The following is a 25,996-nucleotide window of genomic DNA, read 5'->3' as shown; positions in this document are numbered from 1 at the left end:
ATAACCAGACAACAAAAGGTAGAAAAATTAATTTTATTTTCTGTTTTGTGATTATAACATGTCAGATTTGAAATGTGTATCCTGCCAGAGCTGGTGTTGGACTGCAAACGTGAGCTAGGATTTAACAGAAAGAGGAAAAGTCCTTTTTGTTTCTTTATTTTATTTACACCACAGCGCCAGTGTGGTTAGGAGAAGCCAAAGGGGGTGAAAAAGCTATAAAACCCACCAGGAGTTTTGAAAAAAAATCACCCAACTGGGCAGGAAAATCGAATTGAAAAACCAATTCAATAGGGCTGAATCGAATCAAAATTTTTTTTTTCCTGTATCTGGCAGCATTAGTTTGCGCTACTGTCTTAGACTTTAGGACCTGGGATTGGGGAGAGATGGCATCCTCAGTACTTTATAATGCAAGTGAAACGAGGATTTGGTCAGACTTTTGAAGGGTCTGCAGAAAAAAATATTGTATAGGCCGGGGACATGAGACAGCAGGAAATGGGAACTTTTCTTCCTTCTATTTTTGTGAATGGAAAGGCTGAGGATGTCAGAGAGGTCAGTTAAAATATGTGCTTTATAAGAAAATATAATAATGTGTTTTATAAAGTTTATAGCATAGCTGGCCTACCCAGTGAGGTGTTCCTAGTGGTGATGGTGGCAGCGTGTCAATGTGTTGAGAGGAAGAGGTGGTCTGGGAAATTCTGCTGAGCAAACTCCGGGCCCATTTCCACCCCCCAGTTAGTCCACTCCACTCAACTGATTCACACACTGAGTGGGTCTTTGGGTGTTGTTTTGGGATCTCTTCCAGTGGTTTATCTCCTTCTGGTCCAAGGAAGGAAACTTTGTTATCCTTAGCATTGACCTACAGAATATGTTTGTAACAGCGCTGCTTGTGTGGCATTAGGCTATGTAGTGATTGAAAGAAAAAAACAGACCTTTGCACATTTTTGCACTATATGGTGGGTGTATGAGGAGATTCACATTTCCTGCACAGCTAAGTCCATGTGAAGTTACCTTGTGCTGTATTTGACATCTAGCAAGGTCTCTGTTTGAAAGGAAAGATCTAAACTTAAAAATGAAGTGGCCAGAAGTTATGGTAAAAGCAGATAGTGTAGCTGGTTTTAAGAAAGATTTGGACAAATTCCTGGAGGAAAAGTCCATAATCTGTTATTAAGACATGGGGGAAGTGTCTGCTTGCCCTGGATCGGTAGCATGGAATGTTGCTACTCTTTGGGTTTTGACCAGGTATTAGTGTCCTGGATTGGCTACCATGAGAATGGGCTACTGGGCATGATGGACCATTGGTCTGACCCAGTTAGGCTATTCTTATGTTATGTTCTCATCTGTAGGGGCCTTTGTTTTCACTTCTTATTTTAATGTATTTTTTTTCTGGGAACTTATCAGTGTTTTTTATAATGGGAACAAAAATGGAAGAGAATTAATGTGTGTGGAATGGGGGGGGGTAACTAATTTCTTCAGCTAAATAATTCAATCCACTTCAAACAGACATAGGAGAACTTGTGCACCATTCACACACCCTCCAACCAAAAACGTCAAAAGAAAAAAACTGTTCGACAACCTCCTAGCCATTCGAGCTGCAACACTCGACCCCCAACTCTACAACCAATTGATATCAACCACAGACTGCAAAACCTTCAAAAAGAAATAAAAACCCTTCTATTCAAAAAACACATAAAACCGAACTAACACAATCAGAACTGTCCCAAGCATCACCTGCAACTACTCCATATGTACTTCTGATGTCATGACAATTCAGACATAATTTATGTTATGTTATGTTTGGAATAATGGTTACATATATGAGGTTCAATAAAAGAAAATTTTCACTGCCTGTTTCTATTCTGACCATTTATTCCATTTCATGGTTATTGCAAAAAAAAAAAAAAAAAAAATTTTTTTACATGGGGGGGGGGGGGGTGTCAAAAAATGATGGGCCCCGGGTGCCACATACCCTAGGTACGCCACTGGCCGCCAACCCGCGGCTTTGAACGGAACGAACCGGCCAGACACGCTGCTGCTCCAAAAGAAGAGAATGATCGCGTCCAGACTGCGGGTCGCAAATAAAACTTGAAGAGCCACATGCGGCCCGCGTGTTTGAGAATGCTGTGCTAGCCTATGTGACTAAAGGCATGGTCAGGGCATCCTGGTCAGCCACAGCAACTGCCGACACACTAGCCTGGGCCCCTATAGGGGAGCCAAACACAATCCCCATGTCCTGGGAAGAGGGCTCCCCCATAGCTGGCGTGAAGCCTGCGGAGGGGCAGCTGGCATCAATTATTTATTTATTCATTCAGTTTTCTAGACTGTTCTCCCATGGGAGTTCAGAATGGTTTGCATGAATTTATTCAGGTACTCAAACATGTTTCCCTGTATGTCCCGGTGGGCTCACAATCTAATGTATCTGGGGCAATGGGGGGATTAAGTGACTTGCCCAGGGTCACAAGGAACATGTGGGTTTGAACCCACAACTTCAGGATGCCGAGGCTGTAGTTTTAACAACTGCACCACACTTTACCAAAGAAGCCCGAGACATCATGTAAATAAATTTGGGGAAAACCCCTCATCCGGAGCAGAAGCCAACTGCTGTGGACCCTTCTGAAAACCATTGAGGACATAAACTTTAGCTGCTGAATCACCGGGAAAGCGGTGAAAAGTCTTGCTCCTGTGGTAAAAAAATTGTGCCAGTGTCAGATTCTGCATCTCCTCCCCAGCCTATTTTACCTTCAGGAGCCAGCCATGTCACAATGAAGACAGAAGGAACCCAAAACCAAAGCCCGAGACCAATGTGATTTGAAGAATAAAACTACCAGACAACAAAAAGATAGAAATTAAAAAAAAAAAATATTTTGTGATTAGAATATTTCAGATTTGAAATATGTATCCTGCTAGAGCTGGCATTAGACATAACTGGGAACCGCAAAGCCAAGGCTGTGCTTCTTTAGCTTCCAGCTGGCTTAGGGCTCTCTCTCTGATCAGGGGGCAGTTGCTCTAGTTGCACTTCCCCAATACTATTCCTGCCATGTGTGACTGAAGTATTCTGTTAGCTTGATTTTTCTATGTAGCATTCTGTAGTAATTTGGTTTGTTCCATTTTAAAAATAGTGGAGGGGATATTTGTGAAAGGGAGGGGAGACAGGGGTATTATTGTGTTTATAAAATGACAATTGTACAGAATATTGTCTCTTTTTATACTTTAATAAAATAAGTTAAGTATAAAATCATAACACTTCGAGGCTTGTGAGGGTGGGATCTGACAGTTTGCAGGGTGGGGACTGAGCTCGCAGGGACGGGGCAGGAACGGTGATAAAAAATTTTTCCCTGCGTCATTCTCTACTGCACACCACTTCCTTTCATTAGAATTGTGATACTGAGTGAGGACAAAAGTCCATCATGCCCAGTATCCTTTTCCAACTCTAGGCATCCCAAGTCAGAAATATCATTACTTCTTCCAGAGTCTTGTAATCATGGGATCTAGATCTGACTATTAGGTGTCATTGTTATACAATGACTAGATTGTTATTCCATTTCCAATATGATCCTCTGCTAGAGAGATACCACTTAAAATGAGTCATTGGATTAAAATCAGATCAATTTATTACCTAATTGTTGCTTCTTTCCAGCGTCGCTGTAAATACAAATGTTGTCACAGGCACAGTCTTCATAAAGTTCTACTGCAAAGTCCTCAAATTGCAACTGGGGGACAACAACAACAAAAAGTCTATCACTGCCTCAAAAAGTCTGTTTTCTTTTTCCTTCTCAGGATCTGAATCTCATTACCAAAACTTGACATCACCTTTATGACATAGCCAGGTGGAGCATGAATGAGCCAGTGGCAATGACTGTTGCTGATATAATCGTCTGGGTAGTTAAGAGAATCAATTTCTCCCTCTTCTGTCAATATGGCAACACTTCCGCAACCTGACCCTAAGCCATGAAAGAAGAGATTATAAACTTAACACCATATGGGCAAGTTGGCATGTTTTGAATTTAAATAAAATTGAAACTTGGAGGGGGGGGAAGGGGAGGTATTAACATAATAGGAAAGAGTTATATGCTGGTCCTTGGAAAGGACAGGTTTGTAAAGTGAAATCATGTTTATCAAATTTATATCCCACATTATTCATACAATCTAAGTGGGTCACAAAACATATGCACTGTAATTAAAAACAAAAAAAACCTAATCAGAATAAATCAGTACAAAACAAGCACTTATCAGGGCTGGCCTTATCCTTAGGTGGCCTTTAACCTATGGCAGCAAATTTTCTCCTCCCTTCCCTTGTTGCTGCTACCCTACCTTGTCCCCACTACTTCAAAAAGATATTCAGCACCTATTAAGGCCAGCAAGGGATTTTTCAATAGAGATTGCTGCTCAAGTGCTGCTGCATCCCAACCTTCTATTCAATAGGAAATGAGGAGACAGAGGGGACATGATCGAAACATTCAAAATAATAAAGGAAATAGACTTAGTAGTAGATAAAGACAGGTTGTTCACCCTCTCCAAGGTAGAGAGAACGAGAGGGCACTCTCTAAAGTTAAAAGGGGATAGATTCTGTACAAACATACGAAAGTTCTTCTTTACCCAGAGTGGTAGAAAACTGGAACGCTCTTCCGGAGGCTGTTATATGGGAAAACACCCTCCAGGGATTCAAGACAAAGTTAGACAAATTCTTGCTGAACCAGAACGTACCCAGCTAAGGCTAGTCTCAGTTAGAGCACTGGTCTTTGACCTAAGGGCCACCGCGTGAGCGGACTGCTGGGCACGATGGACCACTGGTCTAATCCAGAAGCGTCAATTCTTATGTTCATTCAGGAGGGTGGGAAATAACAATGCTTGAGTACTGGCCTTTACTGAAAGGTCTTTTGCCTGCCTTCAGTGGGTGCTGGGAACCTTAGAAATAGCAGAGGTGGCAGGGGGAAGATGCAACTTATGGGGGAGGAGAGGCATGGTTGAAGGTTTGCCTAGAGCAGGGATAGGCAATTCCAGTCCTCAAGAGCCACAGGCAGGTCAGGTTTTCAGGATATCCACAATAAATATGCATGAGATAGATTTGCATCTCAAGGAGGCAGAGCATGCAAATCCATGTCATACATATTCATTGTGGATATCCTGAAAACCTGACCTGCCTGTGGCTTTCAAGGACCGGACTTGCCTACCCCTGGCCTAGAGCATCAGATATTACTTTCAGGTCAGTCATATCAACCCCTATAAAAGCCACACTTAAATACATTATTGTATAATCAGTTAATTGAAAATTAGTGATCACAAATGGGGACAGCAAAGACCGAGTTCACTAGATCAAATGAGTGATTGAGGTCTAGAAAACTCTAGGTAGCCCTAGAGCTGTAGAAGTATCCAGAGCTTGTTTTCTATTACAATTATACAAAATCCCACATTGTGCTTTGGCTGGAATTGAGAACAAATATGTCATTTACAAATTAAAAGGAAATTACCTGCTTGAGACTCCTTATTCACAGCTGAAAACCTCAATTCAAAGCCCCTGCCAATAATGCTGCTGTCTGAGACGAACTTCAATATTGCATGATTTGACTCTATCAGCAGTGGAGAAGGTAAAATAGTGCCACAAATTTTACCTATAGAAGAAAGGGTTGACAGAAAATATCATACACTAGCTTTGGAGTTTATATAAAAAAAAGAACTTCTAGAATATAGATCATTCCCGAAGCCTAGTAGTAAGCATAGATCAAGATCCAAGCACATTCTGGTCTCTTCTTTATTCTCTTGGTTTGGAAATATCCAAAAGAGATACCCAATAAAGTATTGTAAACTGTGCAACCTTAGAACTGCATATGGAAGTCACAACTAAACGTACATTACTTAAGGAGATTCACATTTTCATTTGGGTCTCTACCTAAAGTGGATGAGCAAAACATAAGAAATTGCCATAATGGGTCAGACCTAAGATCCATTAAGCCCAGTATCCTGTATAAAAAACAACCAATTCATGTTATAGGTACATAGTAGAGTCCTCAAGTAGCAAGGTTCCATGCTGCCGACCCCACCCCACCCCAGTTCTACCTTTACAGTTTATGTAAACTTTAAACCTATACTAACTGCTTTTACCACATCCTATAGCAATGAATTCCAGAATTTGATAATGCATCAAGTGATTTTTTTTCATCCCTTTCAAGTGAATTTTTTTGGTTTTTATTCCTTTGTCTTAAAAGTACTATCCAGTTACTTCATGGTGTCTCCTTGTTTGAAAGGGTAAACAATTCATGGTTATTTATGCCACTCCACTCGGGATATTACAGACTTCATCCTCTCTTCCTTAAGATGAAGAGGCCTAACTTCTTTAGCCTTTCCCTCCTAGGAGAGTCATCATACTCAATTTTAACTGCCCCTAATTCTGGTATATCTTTGAAATGCAATGGACAAAATGTCAGTGGAACAACTGAAACATTTGATATTTTATTTTATTCTCTACTCTTTTCCTAATCTAATTCTTTACACGGTTTTCTTCATTGGCCACTACCACTTGAAGAAAAAGTTTCAACAGATGTCAATAACAGGTAGATCAGATCATCCTAAACTGAGTCATCACTCCAAATACGGTTAAAAAAATCCATGTTTGGAATCATACCTGGGTATGTGCTATGAAGGGATGCAGTTCTGAACCAGGGCAAGGTCAGCACATGGGCCAGGTCAACACACTGATCTAAGGCCTTGTATAAAGATCTAACCAATCCAGGTCACTAGTACCTGGTCAAAACCCAAAGAGTAGCAACATTCCATGCTACCGATCCAGGGCAAGCAGACACTTCCCCCCATGTCTTAATAACAGACTATGGACTTTTCCTCCAGGAATTTGTCCAAACCTTTCTTAAAATCAGCAGTGCTATCTGCTTTTACCATAACTTCTGGCCACTCCATTTTTAAGCTTAGTTCTTTCCTTCCAAACAGAGACCTTGCTAGATGTCAAATACAGAAAGAACAAGGTAACTTTACAAGGACTTAGCTGTGCAGGAAATGTGAATCTCCTCATACACCCACCATATAGTGCAAAAAATGTGCAAAGATCTGTTTTTTTTTCTTTCGATCACTACATAGTCTAATGCCACACAAGCAGCGCTGTTACAAACATATTCTGAAGGTCAATGCTAAGGTTAAAAAAGTTTACTTCCTTGGACCACAAGGAGATACTGACAAACCACTGGAAGAGATCCCAAAACAACTACCCAGGCACAACACCCAAAGACCCACTCAGTGTGTGAACCAGTTGAGTGGAGTGGACTAACTGGGGGTTGGAAATGGGCCCGGAGTTTGCTCAGCAGAATTTCCCAGACCACCTCTTCCTCTCAACACATTGACACGCTGCCGCCACCACCACCACCATTAGGAACACCTCACCGGGTAGGCCAGCAATGCTTATAAACTTTATAAAACACATTATTATATTTTCTTATAAAGCACATATTTTAACTGAACTCTCCGACATCCTCAGCCTTGCAATTTACAAAAATAGAAGGAAGAAAAGTTCCCATTTCCTGCAGTCTCATGTCCCCGGCCTATACAATATTTTTCTTCTGCAGACCCTTCAAAAGTCTGACCAAATCCTCGTTTCACTTGCATTATAAAGTACTGAGGATGCCATCTCTCTCCAATCCCAGGTCCTAAAGTCTAAGACAGTAGCGCAAACTAGTGCTGCCCAATTCAAGAAAAAAAATTGGTTTTTTGATTCAACTTTCCTGCCCAATTGGGTGTTTGTTTGTTTTTTTCAAACATCCTGGTGGGTTTATTTTATAGCTTTTTCACCTCCCTTTGGCTTCTCCTAACCATACTGGCGCTGTGGTGTAAATAAAATAAAGAAACAAAAAGGACTTTTCCTCTCTGTTAAATCCTAGCTCACGTTTGCGGTCTAACACCAGCTCTGGCAGGATACACATTTCAAATCTGACATATTGTAATCACAAAACAGAAAATAAAATTAGTTTTTCTACCTTTTGTTGTCTGGTTATTTTTCAAATCTTGTTGGTCCAAGGCTCTGGTTGTCTTCTAATAACTTGCTTGCCAGGGTCTCCTTCTTCCTTCTTTTTGCATGCTAACCATCCATCTGTCATCTCTGTCCTCCCCGTTTCCCTTCCCTCCACAGGAGGTCTGGCATCTATCCTTTTTTTGTCTCCCTCCACAGATCCATCTTTTCTTAATTACCCTTTCATCCAGCATCTCTTCCTCCTTCCCCACCACCCCAGGGTCCACCATCTTTCCCTTTCTTTTCCCAACTACCCTCCTATCCAGTATCTCTATCCCCCCCTCCACACCATCCCTTGTGTCCAACTTCTCTCCCTTTCTGTTCCTTCCCTCTCTAAAAACCATGGTCCATCATCTCTCTCCCTCTTCTCTATTTTCAGACCCATTATTTCTTCCCACCCAAAGTCCGGCATATGCGCATCTCTTTGAACCCCCCCATTCCCTCCGTGTATTTCTACACCAGGGCCCCCTTCCCTGAAGGCCTGTCCCCCCCTTAAAGGTCTGCATCCCACCCCTGAAGGCCTGCACCCCCCCTTGAAGGCCTGCCTGCTTGTCCCCCCCCTTGAAGGCCTGCCTGCCTGCTCCCCTTGAAGGCCTATCCCCCCCCTTGAAGGCCTGTCCCTCCCCCTTGAAGGCCTGTCCCTCCATTGAAAGCCTGCCTGCCTGCCCCCTTGAAGGCCTGCCTGCCCGTCTCCCCTTTGAAGGCCTGTCTGTCATCCCCCCTTTGAAGGCCTGCCTGCCTGTCTGTCACCCCCTCTCCCTTGAAGGCCTGCCCCACCCCGAAGGACCGCTCCCCCCTCCTGGCCTCGCTGCACCACCTATGAAGCAGCCCGCAGCGGGATCGCGATGTCAGCGATCCCTGCGCTGCTTCAGAGCCGCTTCCTCCGCTGCGGTCCTGCCCCTCCTGATGTCAGAGGAGGGGCAGGACCGCAGCACAGGAAGCAGCGCTGAAGCAACTCAGGGATCTCTGACATCGCGATCCCGCTGCGGGTTGCTTCATAGGTGGTGCAGGGAGGCCAGGGGGGCGAGCGGTCCTTCGGGGGTGGGGAGGACTGAACGTCAAGGCCGGGAGCACCCCCTCAGGGCTTGCACCCGGGGCGGACCTCCCCCTCCCCCCTCCCCCCCTTCCTTAGTACGCTACTGCTCATTACTATCTTCAATAATGTCTCTTGAGGGCTTTGATAAATATTTTCTAAAATCTTATAGCAACTGTCTCAGCTTTATCTATTTTTATTCAAACAGCAGCTTGGTGCTTAAATCCATGTTGGCTGGTCTCAAATTGTGATTTATGTGTTCAGTAATTTTGGTAGTAATTTGCCCAGCAGCAAAATCATGCTCGCAGGTCTGTACTTTGCTAATCACTCCTGAAATCCCTTTTTAGGTTAGTGCTCAATCTTTCGGCAGCTACTTGTATGACTCTAATTTGTGTGGCTGCCAAAAGTGGACAACCCCTAGCAGATGCAGGGCAATGCCCTTTATATTACCTGCCTAGGTTAATGGCTCCCAAACAAGTGTTTCCCAACCCCATTTGGGGTCATAACCGTTTCAGATGTTCTGACCTAGCTGTCATTGTTGACACTGTAGAAACCTTTTGCTCATTGTGTGGTGGTGTCAAATGAAGAAAAGAATGTAAAGATTAGATTAGAAAAAGAATAGAGAACAAAATATAATACTGCAGTTGCGCCACTGATCAAACCTTAAAACTATGTAATTCTGGCCAATGCATTTCAAAAATAACAGAATTAAGAAAAGTACATAGAAAAATAACTAAAATATTAAGGTACAGGATAACTCACCTATGAGAGAAGGGCTAAATAAGCTAGGCCTCTTCATTTTATAAAGGATGAGGTCTATAAAATCCTGAGCGGAATGAAACAAATCATTTGTTTACGTTTAAAAAAAAAAAAAAAAAAGACACGAAGTGACTAGGTATTACATTTAAGACAAACTTTAACACTCAATGCATTATCAAGCTCTGGGATTAATTGCTGTAGGATGTGGTAAAAGCAGTTACCACATATTTGAACAAATCCCTGGAGAAAGTTCTTAAACCAAAAGTTAGACCAGGGGAAGGAAGGAGTCATGACTTATCCCTGGGGTAAATAGTACTTATGGAATTTTGCTACTTTAGGATTCTCCAAAATAATCATGCCCTAAATTGGTTACTGTTTTGAAACTAGATACTGAATTTAATGATCTTTGGTCTGGTGTTAGTCATTCTTCAATCTTCAGGTACTATAGATGAATTAATAGTTTACAAATAGTAGACCTGTATTTTTGTTTGAGTTTTCAGTACTCTGGGATCTACCATCTAGTCCAGATTTGCTACTCTTTATAATTTGTCAGTCTATTACATCTTCCAAGTTCACTGAGGTTTGTTTTCAGTTCCTCTGAATCACCACCATTACTTACTATAAGTATAATTAATTAAAAAAAAAAATATTTGTCTTTCTAAGTATAGGCTGAAATAAGTTATTTAAGATTGGCCCTATCTTCCCAGAGTACACCTTTTATCCCTCAATCATCTAATGGCTCTAATGCCTCTCTTGCAGGTAGCTTCTTGCTTAAATGTACATGAAAATATTTTTATCAGCAGCATTTGGTTCGCTGGTAAGCTTTTTACTTTTTCAGATTTTATTTGCCTTCCTCAATGCCTGTGCTTATACTGTTTACTACAGCTCATCCCACTATCCCCACTACCATCTTAATTTTTCTACCTAGTGCCCATTTGGTCCTAGGTACACCACTATATACTTTTTATCCATGCCTTGCTCTAACACTTTGCACCTAAATGGCTAGACTCCTAACTAAAATAACTTTATTCAGTATTGCAATGTGTTCTGCCCCCATATTCATGAAAGTAGGCTGTGTATATTAGAGTTTAGTGTCTGTACCTTTAAGTCAGGCCCCCAGTGTTCATTGCTCTAAGCCAGGGATCTCAAAGTCCCTCCTTGAAGACCGCAATCCAGTCGGGTTTTCAGGATTTCCCCAATGAATATGCATTGAAAGCAATGCATGCACATAGATCTCATGCATATTCATTGGAGAAATCTTGGAAACACAACTGGATTGCGGCCCTCAAGGAGGGACTTTGAGACCCTTGCTCTAAGCTATGGGCTGCCCCCCTGCTGCCTCTCTCCTGCTCTGTTTTGAGTTCAGTTAGCAGGCCCTCCATGTTCAGGCAGCTGATGGCTTGAGAGCACACTGTTCTCCATCAACTATTTTACCTTTAATGCTGATAGTCTTCAATAATGCTGCCCGATTTGCCAATTCAAATTGATTCACTTTGGTGAATCAATTCAAATCAATTTGTTCAATGAAAAAATTAAACTCACTGATTCAGTGACCATCACAATCCTCTCCCGCCCCCGGTGAGACCCAACATAACCCCAGGCCTTCTAAAACAGCAACAGTGGCAGCCGGCCAACAGAGGCAGCTTGCGGCCTGCCCCACTAGACCCTTCCATCTGCTGTGTCAGTGATGATGTCACTGAAGTGGTAGAGGGAAGCCCTAGAGGGGCAGGCTACAAGTTGCCTCTGCCAGACAGCCACTGCCACCGCTGCTGCTTTGGGAGGCCCGGAAGAATATCAGATCTCATGGAGCAAGGGGATAGGAGGGAAGGATTGAAGGATAGAAGGAAAACTACTACACAAGGGGATGGGAGGGAAGGAGGGATGGAAAGCTGCTGCACATGGGGGAAGAGGAAAAATTGCTGGACATGGAATGGAGAAGGGAGAGATGAAACCAAAAGGTAGAAAGGGGTGATAGAGAAATCCTGAATCTGGTGAAGGGCAGGGAGACATGCATTGAAAATAGAGATGGAGAAATGTTGGACATAGGGTGGAGGGCAGGGAGAGATGCTGCATGGGGAGAGAGAAAATTGTTGCACATAATGGAGGGGGAAGAAGGGACAGATGCTGCTTAAGGGGAATAGAGAGGTTTAAACCAGGGCACAAGGCAGTGAGAGAGAGAGAGAGAAATATAGATAATAGAAAAGAAACAGAAATGTTGGAAATGACAGAGGAAGGTTAAAAAAATAATGTTATTTTCTATTTTCTAATCTAATCTTCTATTTGTGAGTCGCGCATACCTATGCAGGCTCAAGGCGACTTAAAGAGAGAAGGTATAAAAAGGGCAGGTGGGAATAAGGAGGAGGGGAAAGAGAGGAGGGTTGAGATTAAAAGTAGGGATGTGATAAGAGTGGGATTCTTTTTGTGTTCAAGTATCAAAGAGAAGGGTTTTCAATTTCTTCCAGAACGAGATGTAGCTATGCTCTGTTCTGGTCATTTCAGGCAGGTCGTTCTAAGTTTTCACTCCCAGGAAAAGTTACCATGGGTTGAAATATACGCCTGTACTTGATATTTTTTTGTGGTTGGGAGATTTAATTGAATCCTGTTCAAGGTTCTGCGAGAGGTAGACCATGCTCTTGAGAAAATTTGGATGAGAGGAGCTGCTGAGGTTCCATGGTGTAATTGTTTGATGTAAGTTGAGACAGTCATATTTTCTCAGGTGGAAAATAAGTCGTACCACTGTATTTTGAATGAGTTACATTTTATGGATAAGAGTGGCACTGATTCCCATGTAGGCAGATTTGCAATAATATAGTTGTGGTAGAATCATCATCTGCACAATCAGGGCAAAATGATGCTGATGGAAATATGATTACAATATATCAGATTTGAAATGTTTATCCTGCCAGAGCTGGTGTTAAGACAGAAAACATGAGCTAGAACCTAAAAGAGAGAGGAAAAGTATTTTTTGTTTATTTTGTTTACACTACTGCCAGTGGTGTACCAAGAGGGGGGCAGGGGGTGATCCGCCCAGGTGCACCCCTTGGGGAGGTGCACAGCTAGCCAGGTCCAGGTCATCTGGTGCTGGTCCGCACCATTGGGGCCATTGGCAGTGTCTGGGCTGCAATGGCAATGAGCGGCATCGGCGGACCCCGGGGCACAATTCATGATCGGCAACATGCCCCCCCCCCCCCCCGCGATGACATTTAAGATCGGCAACGGGCCTCCTCCTACCTCTGGCATCAACAAAACTTCAGATCGGCAACGCGGTGCTCAGTCAAAAGCTTCCCTCTGACTGAACTGCCTGGGCGGAAACAGGAAGCTGAGCACAGCGTTGCCAATCTGAAGTTCTGTTGATGCCGGGGGTAGAAGGAGGTCTGTTGCCGATCTTAAGTGTCATCGCGGGGGCAAGGCTGGGTGGGGGCATTGCTGATTTTATTGCCAAAATCGGAAAGGTGAGAGGAAGGGAGAGAGAAGAGGGCAGATGATGGAAGTTGGGAGAAGGGAGAGCAAATGCTGAATGGAAGTGGAGAAAGAACACTTACTGGATGGAAGGAGGGATAAAGAAAAAGGACATATGCTGGATGGGGGAAGAAGATAGTTACTGAGATAGTGGAGGGGTGAAGGAAAGGGGTGGCATGCTGTGGGTAGACACAGTGGAAAGAGGGAAACTGAGGACTGCATAGTAAGAAAGAATTTAATTTAGATGAGGCAGAAAATAAAGAAGGAAGACCAGAGAAGGAAAGGGAAGAGAGAGATGCCAGAGAACGGGGAAGGAGACAGAGATATCAGATCTGAGCAGAGGAAATGAGAAGAGAGAGATGCTAAAAATCACAGGGGGGAGGGAAAGAGAGATGAAAGGAGAAAGGTGCCAGACCATGAGGGAACTGAGAACATAAGAACATAAGTAATGCCTCTGCTGGGTCAGACCAGAGGTCCATCATGCCCAGCAGTCCGCTCACGCGGCAGCTTATCAGGTCCAGGACTTGTATAGTAATCCTATCTATACCCTTCTATCCCCTTTTCCTTCAGGAAATCATCCAATCCCTTCTTGAACCCCAAAACTGTACTCTGTCCTATCACGCCCTCTGGAAGTGCACCCTTCTAGCATTGGTTCTGAATCTGTCCCCTTTTAATTTTTCTGAATGCCCTCTTATTCTTGTAGTTTTTGAAAGTTTGACGAATCTGTCCCTCTCCACATTCTCTATGCCCTTCATGATCTTGTAAGTCTATCGTATCCCCTCTAAGTTTCCGCTTCTCCAGGGAAAAGAGCCCCAGTTTCTCCAATCTTTCAGCGTATGAAAGGTTTTCCATACCTTTTATCAAGCACGTCGCTCTCTTCTGAACCCTCTCGAGTATCGCCATATCCTTCTTTAGGTATGGCGACCAATATTGGACGCAGTACTGCAGATGCGGGTGCACCATCGCCCGATACAACGGCAGGATTAACTTCTTTCGTTCTGGTTGTAATACCCTTCTTGATTATACCTAGCTTTCTATTTGCTTTCTTAGCAGCCGCTGTGCACTGGGCCGACGGCTTCATTGTCTTGTCCACTATTACCCCCAAGTCCCTTTCTTGGGTACTCTCACTCAATGACAGCCCTCCCTTCGTGTAGCTGTACCTCGGGTTTCTGTTTCCTAAGTGCAAGACTTTACATTTCTCTACATTAAACTTCATCTGCCATCTCATCGCCCACTCCCCTAGTTTGTTTAGATCCCTTTATAAATCTTCGCAGTCTTCTATAGTCCTAGCTCCATTAAATAGTTTGGTGTCGTCTGCGAATTTTATTACTTCGCACTTCGTCCCTGTTTCTAGATCATTTATAAATACATTGAATAGCAGCGGTCCAAGCACCGACCCCTGCGGAACACCACTCGTGACCCTCCTCCAGTCCGAGTAGTGGCCCTTCACTCCTACCCTCTGCTTCCTACCTGCCAACCAATTCTTGATCCATCTGTGTATGTCTCCTTCCACCCCATAGTCTTCAGTTTCCGAAATAGGCGTTCATGGGGTACCTTCTCAAAGGCTTTTTGGAAGTCTAAGTATACGATGTCTATGTGGTCCCCTTTGTCCATCCGTTTGTTAATTCCTTCAAATAAGTGCAATAAGTTCCTCAGGCACAATCTTCCCTTGCAGAAGCCATGTTGGCTTGTTATCATAAGTTTATTCCTTTCTAGATGCTCCTTGATGCTATCTTTTATCAGTGCTTCCGCCATTTTCCCCGGAACAGAGGTCAGATTTACCGGTCTGTAGTTCCCCGGGTCACCTCTCGATCCCTTTTTAAAGATGGGCGTAACATTGGCTATCCTCTGGGATCACGTCTGTTTTCAGGGTTAGACTACAGACTTTCTGTAGTAGTTCTGCTATTTCCTCCTTTAGTTCTTTCAGTACCCTAGGGTGGATTTCATCAGGGCCTGGTGATTTTCAGTTTTTAATTTTTCTATCTGCCTGTGTACGTCTTCGAGGCTTACTTCCATGGATGTTAATTTTTCTGCTTGGTCTCCTTTGAAGATTTGTTCAGGTTCCAGTATATTAGATGTGTTCTCTTTTGTAAATACTGAAGAAAAGAACATGTTTAGTCTTTCCGCCACTTCTTTTTCTTCCTTCACCACTCCCTTTCTATCTCCGTCATCCAGCGGTCCCACCTCCTCCCTAGCTGGCTGCTTCCCTTTAACATATCTGAAGAACGGTTTGAAATTTCGTGCTTCCCTGGCTAGCCTCTCTTCATATTCTCTTTTTACTTTTCTAACTATGAGGTGACATTCTTTTTGATACTTCCTGTGTTCTTTCCAGTTCTCCTCAGTTTTGCCCTTTTTCCATTTCTTGAAAGAATTCTTCTTATCACCTGTCGTTTCTTCACTTCTTTAGTTATCCATGCTGGGTCTTTTGTTTGGCTCTTTTTGCACCCTTTTCTGAATCTGGGGATATACAGATTTTGCGCCTCGCTCATCGTGTCCTTGAATAAAAACCAGGTTTGCTCTACTGTCTCACTAGAAACAATATTAACAATAACAATCTTAAATAAATTACTGCAGCAAAAAAATTGTTGAAAAATGTTATAAGCCAAGTGATGGAACTATCCTTTGAAAAACCATTTAAGTAAAGTGGAGAAAAAAGCCTTAACTAATTTTATATGCAGACGGCAACCCAATGAGTTTTTTTAGCCGTTCGTACTCTGTATCGTAGGCAAAAAAACTCCACTACTTCTCTAAATGAAATCTTTCAAAATAGGAAAATATTTCACCACTGTGCACAGGGAACAGGAAAAAGAACCTTCAGAAAGGTAACACTTATCTTCACAGCTGTCGATGTAAGCTAGGATCGCGATCCAAAGACGCAACAATCTTACTGCAGTCACATTTCCGGCATTGAAGTGAAAACAAGGAACTGTTGTCCAGATCCAACAAGGCACTTGTTTCACCAACGAATGGCTGCTTTAGGGAATTCCCTCCTATTCCATCCACAATCTGGCTCCACAATGGTGCCTGACTTGTAGCTCCTGATATCATGGCATCACTTCCTCCAGAAACTCAACAAAAAGAACATTATTGAAAAAAACAAAAATGTAAAGATTCATAACTTAATAGAAAGCATACCATTCTATTTTTTGATTTAAACCATTGGGCCAGATGGTATTAAAAAAAGTAAATTGATCTTTGCTCACTCTGGTATAATTTGATTTTTACATCTCCTCTACCTGCTGTTATTGGACTATGATCAAGTACAAAACATCTGAAGTCCTCAAACGAGTGTTCCTTTTCAGCACAATGACACATCATATTGTCCTCTATGGTTAATATTTGACCGGTGTTCGAACAACCTAGTTTTTAAACCTCTCATAGTGTGCCCTATATAGCAGAGATCACACGGGCACACTATTGTATATACTACACCCATAGTTTCACAAGAAACCAAACTTGTCATTTTCCAAGGTTTTCTCCATGGGATCAGAACTAGATCTCCTTCATTGATCAGAGGACAAACAGTGCAGTTGTTATAACAAAATAAGCCCATCCTTTCCACCCCTTTACTAGACCACATATCTGCCTAGCACAACAGGTCTTTTAAATTTTTATTTCGTGGGAATGCCACCTTACAATCCAATTCATGGCAATTTTGTTTAGTTTGCACCATTGGCCATAAGCTTTTAATTTTTCTCCCCAGTCGCTGAGAAACATCAGAAAATCTCAACACACATGTCACAAAATCAGTATTTTCTAAACGATGTTTATACTGTAAAAGTTGTTCCAGAGGACTATATTTTGCTCGTTTATACACCTTAGTAATCACTGATTTTGGATATCCCCCAAACTTCATATTTGTTTTTCAGCTCCATTGCTTTACTGGTAAATTCCTCAGCTGAATGACAGATTTTTCTATATCTGAAGAATTGTGATACAGGGAGATTGTTTTTAAAACATCCGGGTGCATACTTGTATATTGCAATAATGTATTCTTATCAGTTGGATTTGTACATACAGATGTTAAAAAATTCCCATTTACTTGATTGATCTTGACATCTAAAAATGTCAGTTCATCAGTATCACTCTTCATTTCAAATTTGATAGTAGGATGGCATTCATTTAATTAGCACAAAAAATTCCCTAGCCTGCCCAAGCTCTCATTGACCAAAGGGGGGGGTGTCTAGAGGAGAGATGGCAGGGGGAGACAGACCGTTTCTGAAAGGGGTAGACAGTAGATGGAACGGGCAGATGCTGGATTGAAGAGACAGGGCAGACGCTGGAAGGAAAAGAGTTAAAAGAAGATAAAAGCAGAAACCAGAGACAACAAAAGGTAGAAAAAAAATCATTTTATTTCTATTTTGTCATTAGAATATATCAGATTTGAAATATATATCTTGCTAGAGACATAACTGAGGACTACAAAGCCCAGACAGTGCTTCTTTAGCTAGATGGAAGGGGTAGAGAAAGAGGGCACATGATGGAAGGAGGGGATAAATAAAAGGAGGGTACATGATGGGGGGAAAAGGACTGAGTTATGGAAATACTGGAGGGGGTGAGGGAAAGAGGTGGCGAGCTGTAGATAGACAGTAAAAAAGGAAATTGATGAGAGGGTAGTAAGAATGTAATCTAGATGGATGCAGAAAATAAATTGAAAAGGAAACTGAGGGAAGAAAGGGATTACAGAAGAGAGGTGCCAGACCAATGGGGTGAAAGGAGAGATGGAAGGGGGAGGCTACAGTTTCTGGAATGGGCATAGAAGGAGAGAAGATGCCATATAAGGGCAGAGAGACGGCAGACAGTGGATGGAAGGAAGAGAGTAACAAGAAGATGAGGAAAGCAGAAACCAGAGAATTCAAAGGTAGAACAAAAATTTTCTATTTATTTATTGCTTTAGGAGACATGTGTCACTGTTTCTGTGGTGTTGCATTGTATGCAGAGTCCAGCTTCTTGCTGGTTCAATTTAACCTTTGTCTATGTATTTCTATTTTATCCCCCCTTTTACAAAATGTGGAGCATTTTTTGGCGCCAGCCGTGGTGGTAGCAGCTCTGATGCTCAGAATTTTATGACAGAGCTGTTACCACCATGGCTAAAATCCATACTACAGTTTTGTAAAAAGGGGGAGGGGTTAGTTTGTGATGACATATTCCATACTAGGCAAAGGTGTTTTCTGTGTTCTGTGTGTTTGAAAGACATGGTTTTCTTTTAGGATTGAAGGTGTAGGATTGATCTGTAGTAGTCTGGCTTGTTTAGTTTTGCAATGGGTGTATTGATGTTGTAATGCTCACTGCAGTATGTAAGATGCTGCCTTTTCCTAGGTACTCATGTGCGACATGTGGCTTGTTAATAAAAATCATGTTTTTCATATAGATGGGGGGTGTCAAAAAATGATGGGCCCAGATGTCACATATGCTAGGTACGCCACTGACCACTGCGCCAGGAGAGGGCAAAGGGGGGTGGGGTAGGTGAAGAGGCTACAAAATAAATCTGCCAGGATGTTAAAAAAACATGATTGGATGAGAAAAGTGAATTGAAAATTTTTTCCCTGAATCAGGCAGCACTGGTTTCCAAGTATAACTTAGTATTAATTTTTGAAATACATTTTTTTAACAAGGGTTGAATATACTCCTAGCTACCCCAACCCCTAGGATAAGCTGGTAGAATATTAGACTGTTTAAAAGCAGTGGTCTCACTTGCGGCCTGGGGGCCACATGTGACTCACCAGGTACTATTTTGAGACCCTCGGTATGTTTATCATAATCGCAAAAGTAAAATAAAGTAGTTTCTTGATCATATGTCTCTTTAGATATAAATTACAATATTATTGTTAAGACTTAGCCAAAAGGAAAGGTTTATAAAGTATAAAGAGTTTTACCTCTTGCAAAATTGTTTGAGACCACTGCTTTAAAGCAACTGAACTTAAGTTTATTTTCTTTGTTTTGAGTTTTGTATTAAAGAATGAGTGAAATGGTATGGTAGCCACATTAGTCCACTTTTTAAGATAATATATAGAAAAAGAAATAAAATAAAACAGAACAGAACAAATATATGTGATGCCTTTTTATCAGACTAAACCTTCTACTAAACCATGGTAGAGCTTTTTACCCCAAGCCAGCAAGATAAATACTCCGATGCTCATTCAATTCTTATGAGTGTCAGAGCATTTACCTCACAAGCCCACAGTTTAGTAAAAGCCAGCATTAGTGCATTGTTTGAAATTATCTGTCTAAGGTAACCTTAATTCAGATCACAAATAGCTTATGCCTGATCTAAGGATTACCTTCGATAGCTAATCAAACAATGCACCTTTATTCCTTTTGTATTGTTTCATTTCTATGTATTGTATTAAAGAAGATATTGCTTAAGGAATTAAGCAGCAAAACAAAAAAGAACCAAAACTTGAAGTAAAAAACACAACACATACAAAAACAATACTGCAAGAAAATGTACAGGGTACAGGAATTTTTTAAAATGACAAAAACAAAAATCTAAAACCAAATACATGAACTGCATAAAAAGTATGTATCCAAAACAGCTAGTCCCAATATTGCTATGGACTGGATCTGACTCGCAGTAGCGTACCAAGGGGGGGGGGGCGGGAGGGGCGGTCCGCCCCGGGTGCCAGCCCTGAGGGGGTGCTCCCGGCCTTGCCGTTCATTCCCCCCCCACCCCCGAAGGACCGCTCGCCCCACTGACCTTCCTGCACCACCTGTGAAGCAGCCCGCAGCAGGATCGCGACGTAGGCTGAGCTGCTTGGGCGCCGCGGTCCCGCCCCTCCTCTGACGTCAGAGGAGGAGCGGGACCGCGGCGCAGGAAGCAGCGCCTAAGCAGTGCAGGGATCGCTGATGTCGCGATTCTGCTGCGGCTGCTTCATAGGTGATGCAGGAAGGTCAGTGGGGCGAGCGGTCCTTCGGGGGTGGTGGGGGGGATTGAACGGCAAGGTCGGGAGCATAGGTAGTGCTGCTTCATAGGTGGTGCGGGGAGGCCAGGGGGGCGAGCGGTCCTTCGGGGTGGGGCGGGCAGGCAGGCAGGCTTTCAAGGGGGAAGGGGTGACAGGCAGGCAGGCCTTCAAGGGGGGACAGGCCTTCAAGGGGGGGGACAGGCAGGCCTTCAAGGGGGGAACAGGCAGGCCTTCAAGGGGGTGGGACAGGCCTTCAAGGGGGTGGGACAGGCCTTCAAGGGGGGGGTGCAGGCCTTCAAGGGGGGGGTGCAGGCCTTCAAGAGGGAGGCAGGCAGGCCTACAAGGGGGTGGGACAGGCCTTCAAAGGGGGGGACAGGCCTTCAAGGGGGGGGGACAGGCCTTCAAGGGGGTGGGACAGGCCTTCAAGGGGGTGGGACAGGCCTTCAAGGGGGAACAGGCAGACCTTTAAGGGGGAACAGGCAGACCTTTAAGGGGGGACCCTGGTTTAAAAGTACACGGAGGGAAGGGGGTGTTCAAAGAGATGTGCATATGCCAAACTTTTGGGGGGGAGGAAGAAATAATGGGTCTGAAAATAGAGGAGAGGGAGAGAGATGATGGACCATGGGATTTAGGGAGGGAAGGAACAGAAAGGGAGAGAAATTGGACACAAGGGATGGTGTGGAGGAGGAATAGAGATACTGGATAGGAGGGTAATTGGGAAAAGAAAGGGAGAGATGGTGGACTCTGGGGTGGTGGGGAAGGAGGGAGAGATGCCGGATGAAAGGGTAGTTAAGAAAAGGTGGATCTTTAGAGGGAGATAAAAAAAGGAAAGATACCAGACTTCCTGGGGAGGGAAGGGAAATGGAAAGGGAGGACAGAGTTGGCAGATGGATGGTTAGCATGCAGAAAGAAGAAAGAAGGAGACCCTGGCAAGCAAGTTATCAGAAGAAAACCAGAGCCTTGGACCAACAAGATTTGAAAAATAACCAGACAACAAAAGGTAGAAAAATTAATTTTATTTTCTGTTTTGTGATTATAATATGTCATATTTGAAATGTGTATCCTGCCAGAGCTGGTGTTGGACTGCAAACGTGAGCTAGGATTTAACAGAGAGAGGAAAAGTCCTTTTTGTTTCTTTATTTTATTTACACCACAGCGCCAGTGTGGTTAAGAGAAGCCAAAGGGGGTGAAAAAGCTATAAAACCCACCAGGAGTTTTGAAAAAAATCACCCAACTGGGCAGGAAAATCGAATTGAAAAACCAATTCAATAGGCTGAATCGAATCGAAATTTTTTTTCCTGAATCTGGCAGCATTAGTTTGCGCTACTGTCTTAGACTTTAGGACCTGGGATTGGGGAGAGATGGCATCCTCAGTACTTTATAATGCAAGTGAAACGAGGATTTGGTCAGACTTTTGAAGGATCTGCAGAAAAAAAATATTGTATAGGCCGGGGACATGAGACAGCAGGAAATGGGAACTTTTCTTCCTTCTATTTTTGTGAATGGAAAGGCTGAGGATGTCAGAGAGTTCAGTTAAAATATGTGCTTTATAAGAAAATATAATAATGTGTTTTATAAAGTTTATAGCATAGCTGGCCTACCCAGTGAGGTGTTCCTAGTGGTGGTGGTGGCAGCGTGTCAATGTGTTGAGAGGAAGAGGTGGTCTGGGAAATTCTGCTGAGCAAACTCCGGGCACATTTCCACCCCCCAGTTACTCCATTCCACTCAACTGGTTCACACACTGAGTGGGTCTTTGGGTGTTGTTTTGGGATCTCTTCCAGTGGTTTATCAGTATCTCCTTCTGGTCCAAGGAAGGAAACTTTGTTATCCTTAGCATTGACCTACAGAATATGTTTGTAACAGCGTTGCTTGTGTGGCATTAGGCTATGTAGTGATCGAAAGAAAAAAAACAGACCTTTGCACATTTTTGCACTATATGGTGGGTGTATGACGAGATTCACATTTCCTGCACAGCTAAGTCCATGTGAAGTTACCTTGTGCTGTATTTAACATCTAGAAAGGTCTCTGTTTGAAAGGAAAGATCTAAACTTAAAAATGAAATGGCCAGAAGTTATGGTAAAAGCAGATAGTGTAGCTGGTTTTAAGAAAGATTTGGACAAATTCCTGGAGGAAAAGTCCATAATCTGTTATTAAGACATGGGGGCAGTGTCTGCTTGCCCTGGATCGGTAGCATGGAATGTTGCTACTCTTTGGGTTTTGACCAGGTATTAGTGTCCTGGATTGGCTACCATGAGAATGGGCTACTGGGCATGATGGACCATTGGTCTGACCCAGTTAGGCTATTCTTATGTTATGTTCTCATCTGTAGGGGCCTTTGTTTTCACTTCTTATTTTAATGTATTTTTTTTCTGGGAACTTATCAGTGTTTTTTATAATGGGAACAAAAATGGAAGAGAATTAATTTGTGTGGGATGAGGGGGTAACTAATTTCTTCAGCTAAATAATTCAATCCACCTCAACCAGACATAGGAGAACTCACGCACCATTCACACACCCTCCAACCAAAAACGTCAAAAGAAAAAAAACTGTTCGACAACCTCCTAGCCATTCGAGCTGCAATACTCGACCCCCAACTCTACAACCAATTGACATCGACCACAGACTGCAAAACCTTCAAAAAGAAATAAAAACCCTTCTATTCAAAAAACACATAAAACCGAACTAACAAACAGAACTGTCCCAAGCAACACCTGCAACTACTCCATATATACTTTTGATGTCATGACAATTCAGACATAATTTATGTTATGTTATGTTTGGAATATAAGAAAATTTTCACTGCCTGTTTCTATTCTGACCATTTATTCCGTTTTATGGTCATTACAAAAAATATTTTTTCACATGGGGGGGGGGTCAAAAAATGATGGGCCCCGGGTGCCACATACCCTAGGTATGCCATTGCCGACACGGTCCGTGTTTCGAAGAAACACTCGTTCCTCAGGGGTCCCTAGTGTTGGTACACAGAGTGCATTTTGATTCACAAAGCGCAGTGCTTATACAGGAGAGTTATGCGCTTGTTTATTATCGATTTTGTTTACCTTATCCATTCTGGTTTTCTGGTACTCTGTGTACCAACACTAGGGGCCCCTGAGGAAGGAGTGTTTCTTCGAACCAGTCCACAGGAATATTGGGACCAGTTGTTTTGGATACATACTTTTTATGCAGTTTATGTATTTGGTTTTAGATTTTTGTTTTTGTTATTTTTAAAAATTCCTGTACCCTGTACATTTTCTTGCAGTATTGTTTTTGTTTGTTAAGGAATTAAGAATCCATGTATACTTGTCAACTGGCACAAATGTTAGCACCAAGTTTATAAAATTATCCCACTGAAGACAATTTCTTAAAAAAAAAAAAAAAGGTCATCTAGCATGCATGCTAAATATTGGCATAACCATTAACAGCTTAGCATAGTTCAGGCATGCATTTGCATAATAATCAGTATGTAGATGAAGACAATATATGCACTTAGGATAAGTTCATTTGCTCTTGTTCACTGAATGCTCTTAATGATTATTTTAATGAGGCACCAAACATCTGCAATGCCAGTTTCTCTTCTCTGATCTTGACACGTCTATGAGATGCTCTTTACAGCCACCACCTACAGAAGGTAAAGTGTCTCTTAATAGCACAGCTACATACTACACTTCAAGGTTAAGTTGTATCCTCTTTCCCTTGCTAACTACACTTCTCCCTCCGAATCCGTGGTTTCAGTATCTGCGGATTCGGGTATTCGTGATTTTTTTTGCAAAAAACACTATTTTCAGTTTTTGGCTATTTTTAAGCTGTCCAAGCCTCCCCAGAACTTTACTCGGTGGTCTAGCAGTAAAGCGGGGCAGGAGCAATCTTCCTATGCTCCTGCCCCGTGCAGAGCCGTCATCAGAATGGCTGCCGTGTGTTCCCGTTGTAGTCTCGAGACTACAACGGGAACTCACGGCAGCCATTCTGATGATGGCTCTGCATGGGGCAGGAGCATAGGAAGATCACTCCTGCCCCGCTTCACTGCTAGACCACCAGGTAAGGTTCCGGGGAGGCTTGGACAGCTTAAAAATAGCCAAAAAAAGAAAATAGGTTTTTATTTTTAAAAAATCGCGAATAACTGAATTCATGGATACTGAAACCGCGGATTTGGAGGGAGAAGTGTACTTATTAATTTAGTGACTGGAGTACCACAAACTGTATGCACACATTCAAAAATTTTGTTCAACCCTACCCATTATTTTCCTAAATAGTGTAAGTTTGTTACATACAGATTAATTGTCCTGTTTTAGAATATATTGATAGGTAGTCATAATCACAGCTGACATGTTTCTCCATGTCTAATCTAGAAAACTGAATCCATATGATCTTATCTTCTGGGACAGTTATGTTCCACATGCACAAGCTGTAGGGTAAAAAGAAAACACATTCCGAGTTAGGTGTTATCCCAGATATGAGGCAAAGCAGAGGCAAAGTAAGTCACCTGGCCTTTCTAGCAAGACCATGCAGCCAGTGGCATAGCAAGGGTGAGAGGCTCCTGGGGCGGTGGCGCCCTCCCCTCTCCCCCCTCCCCCAAGGCTCCTTCCCCGCACACTTTCTGCTCATTTCACACCGCTTCCCTTCCCCTGTACCTCTAATATTCCTGGCACAAGCAGGAACTCCCATGCTGCTGTCGCACCAGTGTCATCTCTTCTTGTAACATCACTTCCTAGGCATGGGTCCAGGAAGTTACGTCAGAGGAAGCGCAGATGCTGATGTGACAGTAGGTTGGGGGGCTGCTGCTCGTGCCAGGAATGTTACCAAGATAAGGGAAAGGAAGTGGCACACACATGTTGTATGGGGGGGGGGGAAAGGAAGATGGGTGCCTGCGCCTTCACCAAGATGGCACCCTGGGCGAACCACCCACCCCCCTCCCCCTTGCATGCAGCCACCTTGTTAGGCTAACTATACCAAATATTTCAAAATGACCCTCTATAGTGGTCAATACAGTCAAGAATAGCCTTGGGAAACATTGAAGCAGATATAAATGTATTGTTGATTGGATTCTAATTTGTCAACATTCAATATACACAAATCTAGTGTTTTTAAGGTCAGTATGACATCTATTCAAGTTTAAATTGCTGCTGTGGTCACCCCCATTCAGCTGTTACTAGACCAATGTAAACCAACATAACTTTTAAAGCCAGTTTAAATTAATTTGGACCCCTCAGAGATCATATGATGCTTCTGATATCTGACAATCACAGTATTAAGAATATATAAACTAATTGCCAATCCAAACTGAACATTAAAACCCATCAATATATAAAGCTTAGCAGACACCATACCACGTCCTACACAATGTACTCTGATATATAGAGGACCTTTTAGAAGGACAGTCATAGAAATCCTACATATAAAAAAGGGACATGTGGTAGAGAAAAATGCATTAGTGCAGTAAAGGGCCCTAGTAGATTGGGGAAGGAGGGGATTGGGAGACAAATCTCAGGATTTAAATAGAAGTGAATAAAGTAGACAAAACTGTAAAAAAAAAAAAAACTTGAACAAAAATCATACTTTTTTTGTGACGACTACCAATAAGTATTTTACAGGGCAAAGGGTTAAAAGCACAGTCACAAATGAATCTAAAGACACTCATACTCCCACAAATTTTAATTCAATGTCTTTAGAACTAAAATAGCCCCCACTGGTATTACTCCACTTTTAAGTTCACTGGAGTATCAAAGAGGCTGCTAACTTATCAGTATTTCAATCTTCGTACATTAAGCTAAGTTATTAGATATACAGATCTCCCTCCATTTTTGTGGGGGTTAGAGGCACAGCCCTCACAAATACCATAAA

At 42.6% G+C, this 25,996-nt stretch overlaps 1 protein-coding gene across 3 annotated transcripts in view; it reads right to left on the bottom strand.

Annotated features, from left to right (window-relative positions):
- Nucleotides 1–25,996, bottom strand: part of OVCH1 (ovochymase 1) — a 413,341-nt gene that overhangs the window by 256,013 nt on the left and 131,332 nt on the right. For all 3 annotated transcript variants that reach the window (XM_033953446.1, XM_033953447.1, XM_033953444.1), the window contains exons 10-13: nt 24,427–24,560; nt 5,466–5,606; nt 3,808–3,938; nt 3,614–3,707 (exon numbers count right to left, since the gene is read on the bottom strand). In XM_033953446.1, coding sequence (XP_033809337.1) covers nt 3,614–3,707; nt 3,808–3,938; nt 5,466–5,606; nt 24,427–24,560 — 500 coding nt within the window. The remainder of the gene's footprint in view (nt 1–3,613; nt 3,708–3,807; nt 3,939–5,465; nt 5,607–24,426; nt 24,561–25,996) is intronic.

The sequence above is a fragment of the Geotrypetes seraphini genome, chromosome 7, assembly GCF_902459505.1.
Source record: "Geotrypetes seraphini chromosome 7, aGeoSer1.1, whole genome shotgun sequence".
Lineage (NCBI taxonomy): Eukaryota > Metazoa > Chordata > Amphibia > Gymnophiona > Dermophiidae > Geotrypetes > Geotrypetes seraphini.
Note: the sequence above shows the minus strand (reverse complement) of the source record. Positions and strands in the feature narration are given on the sequence as shown.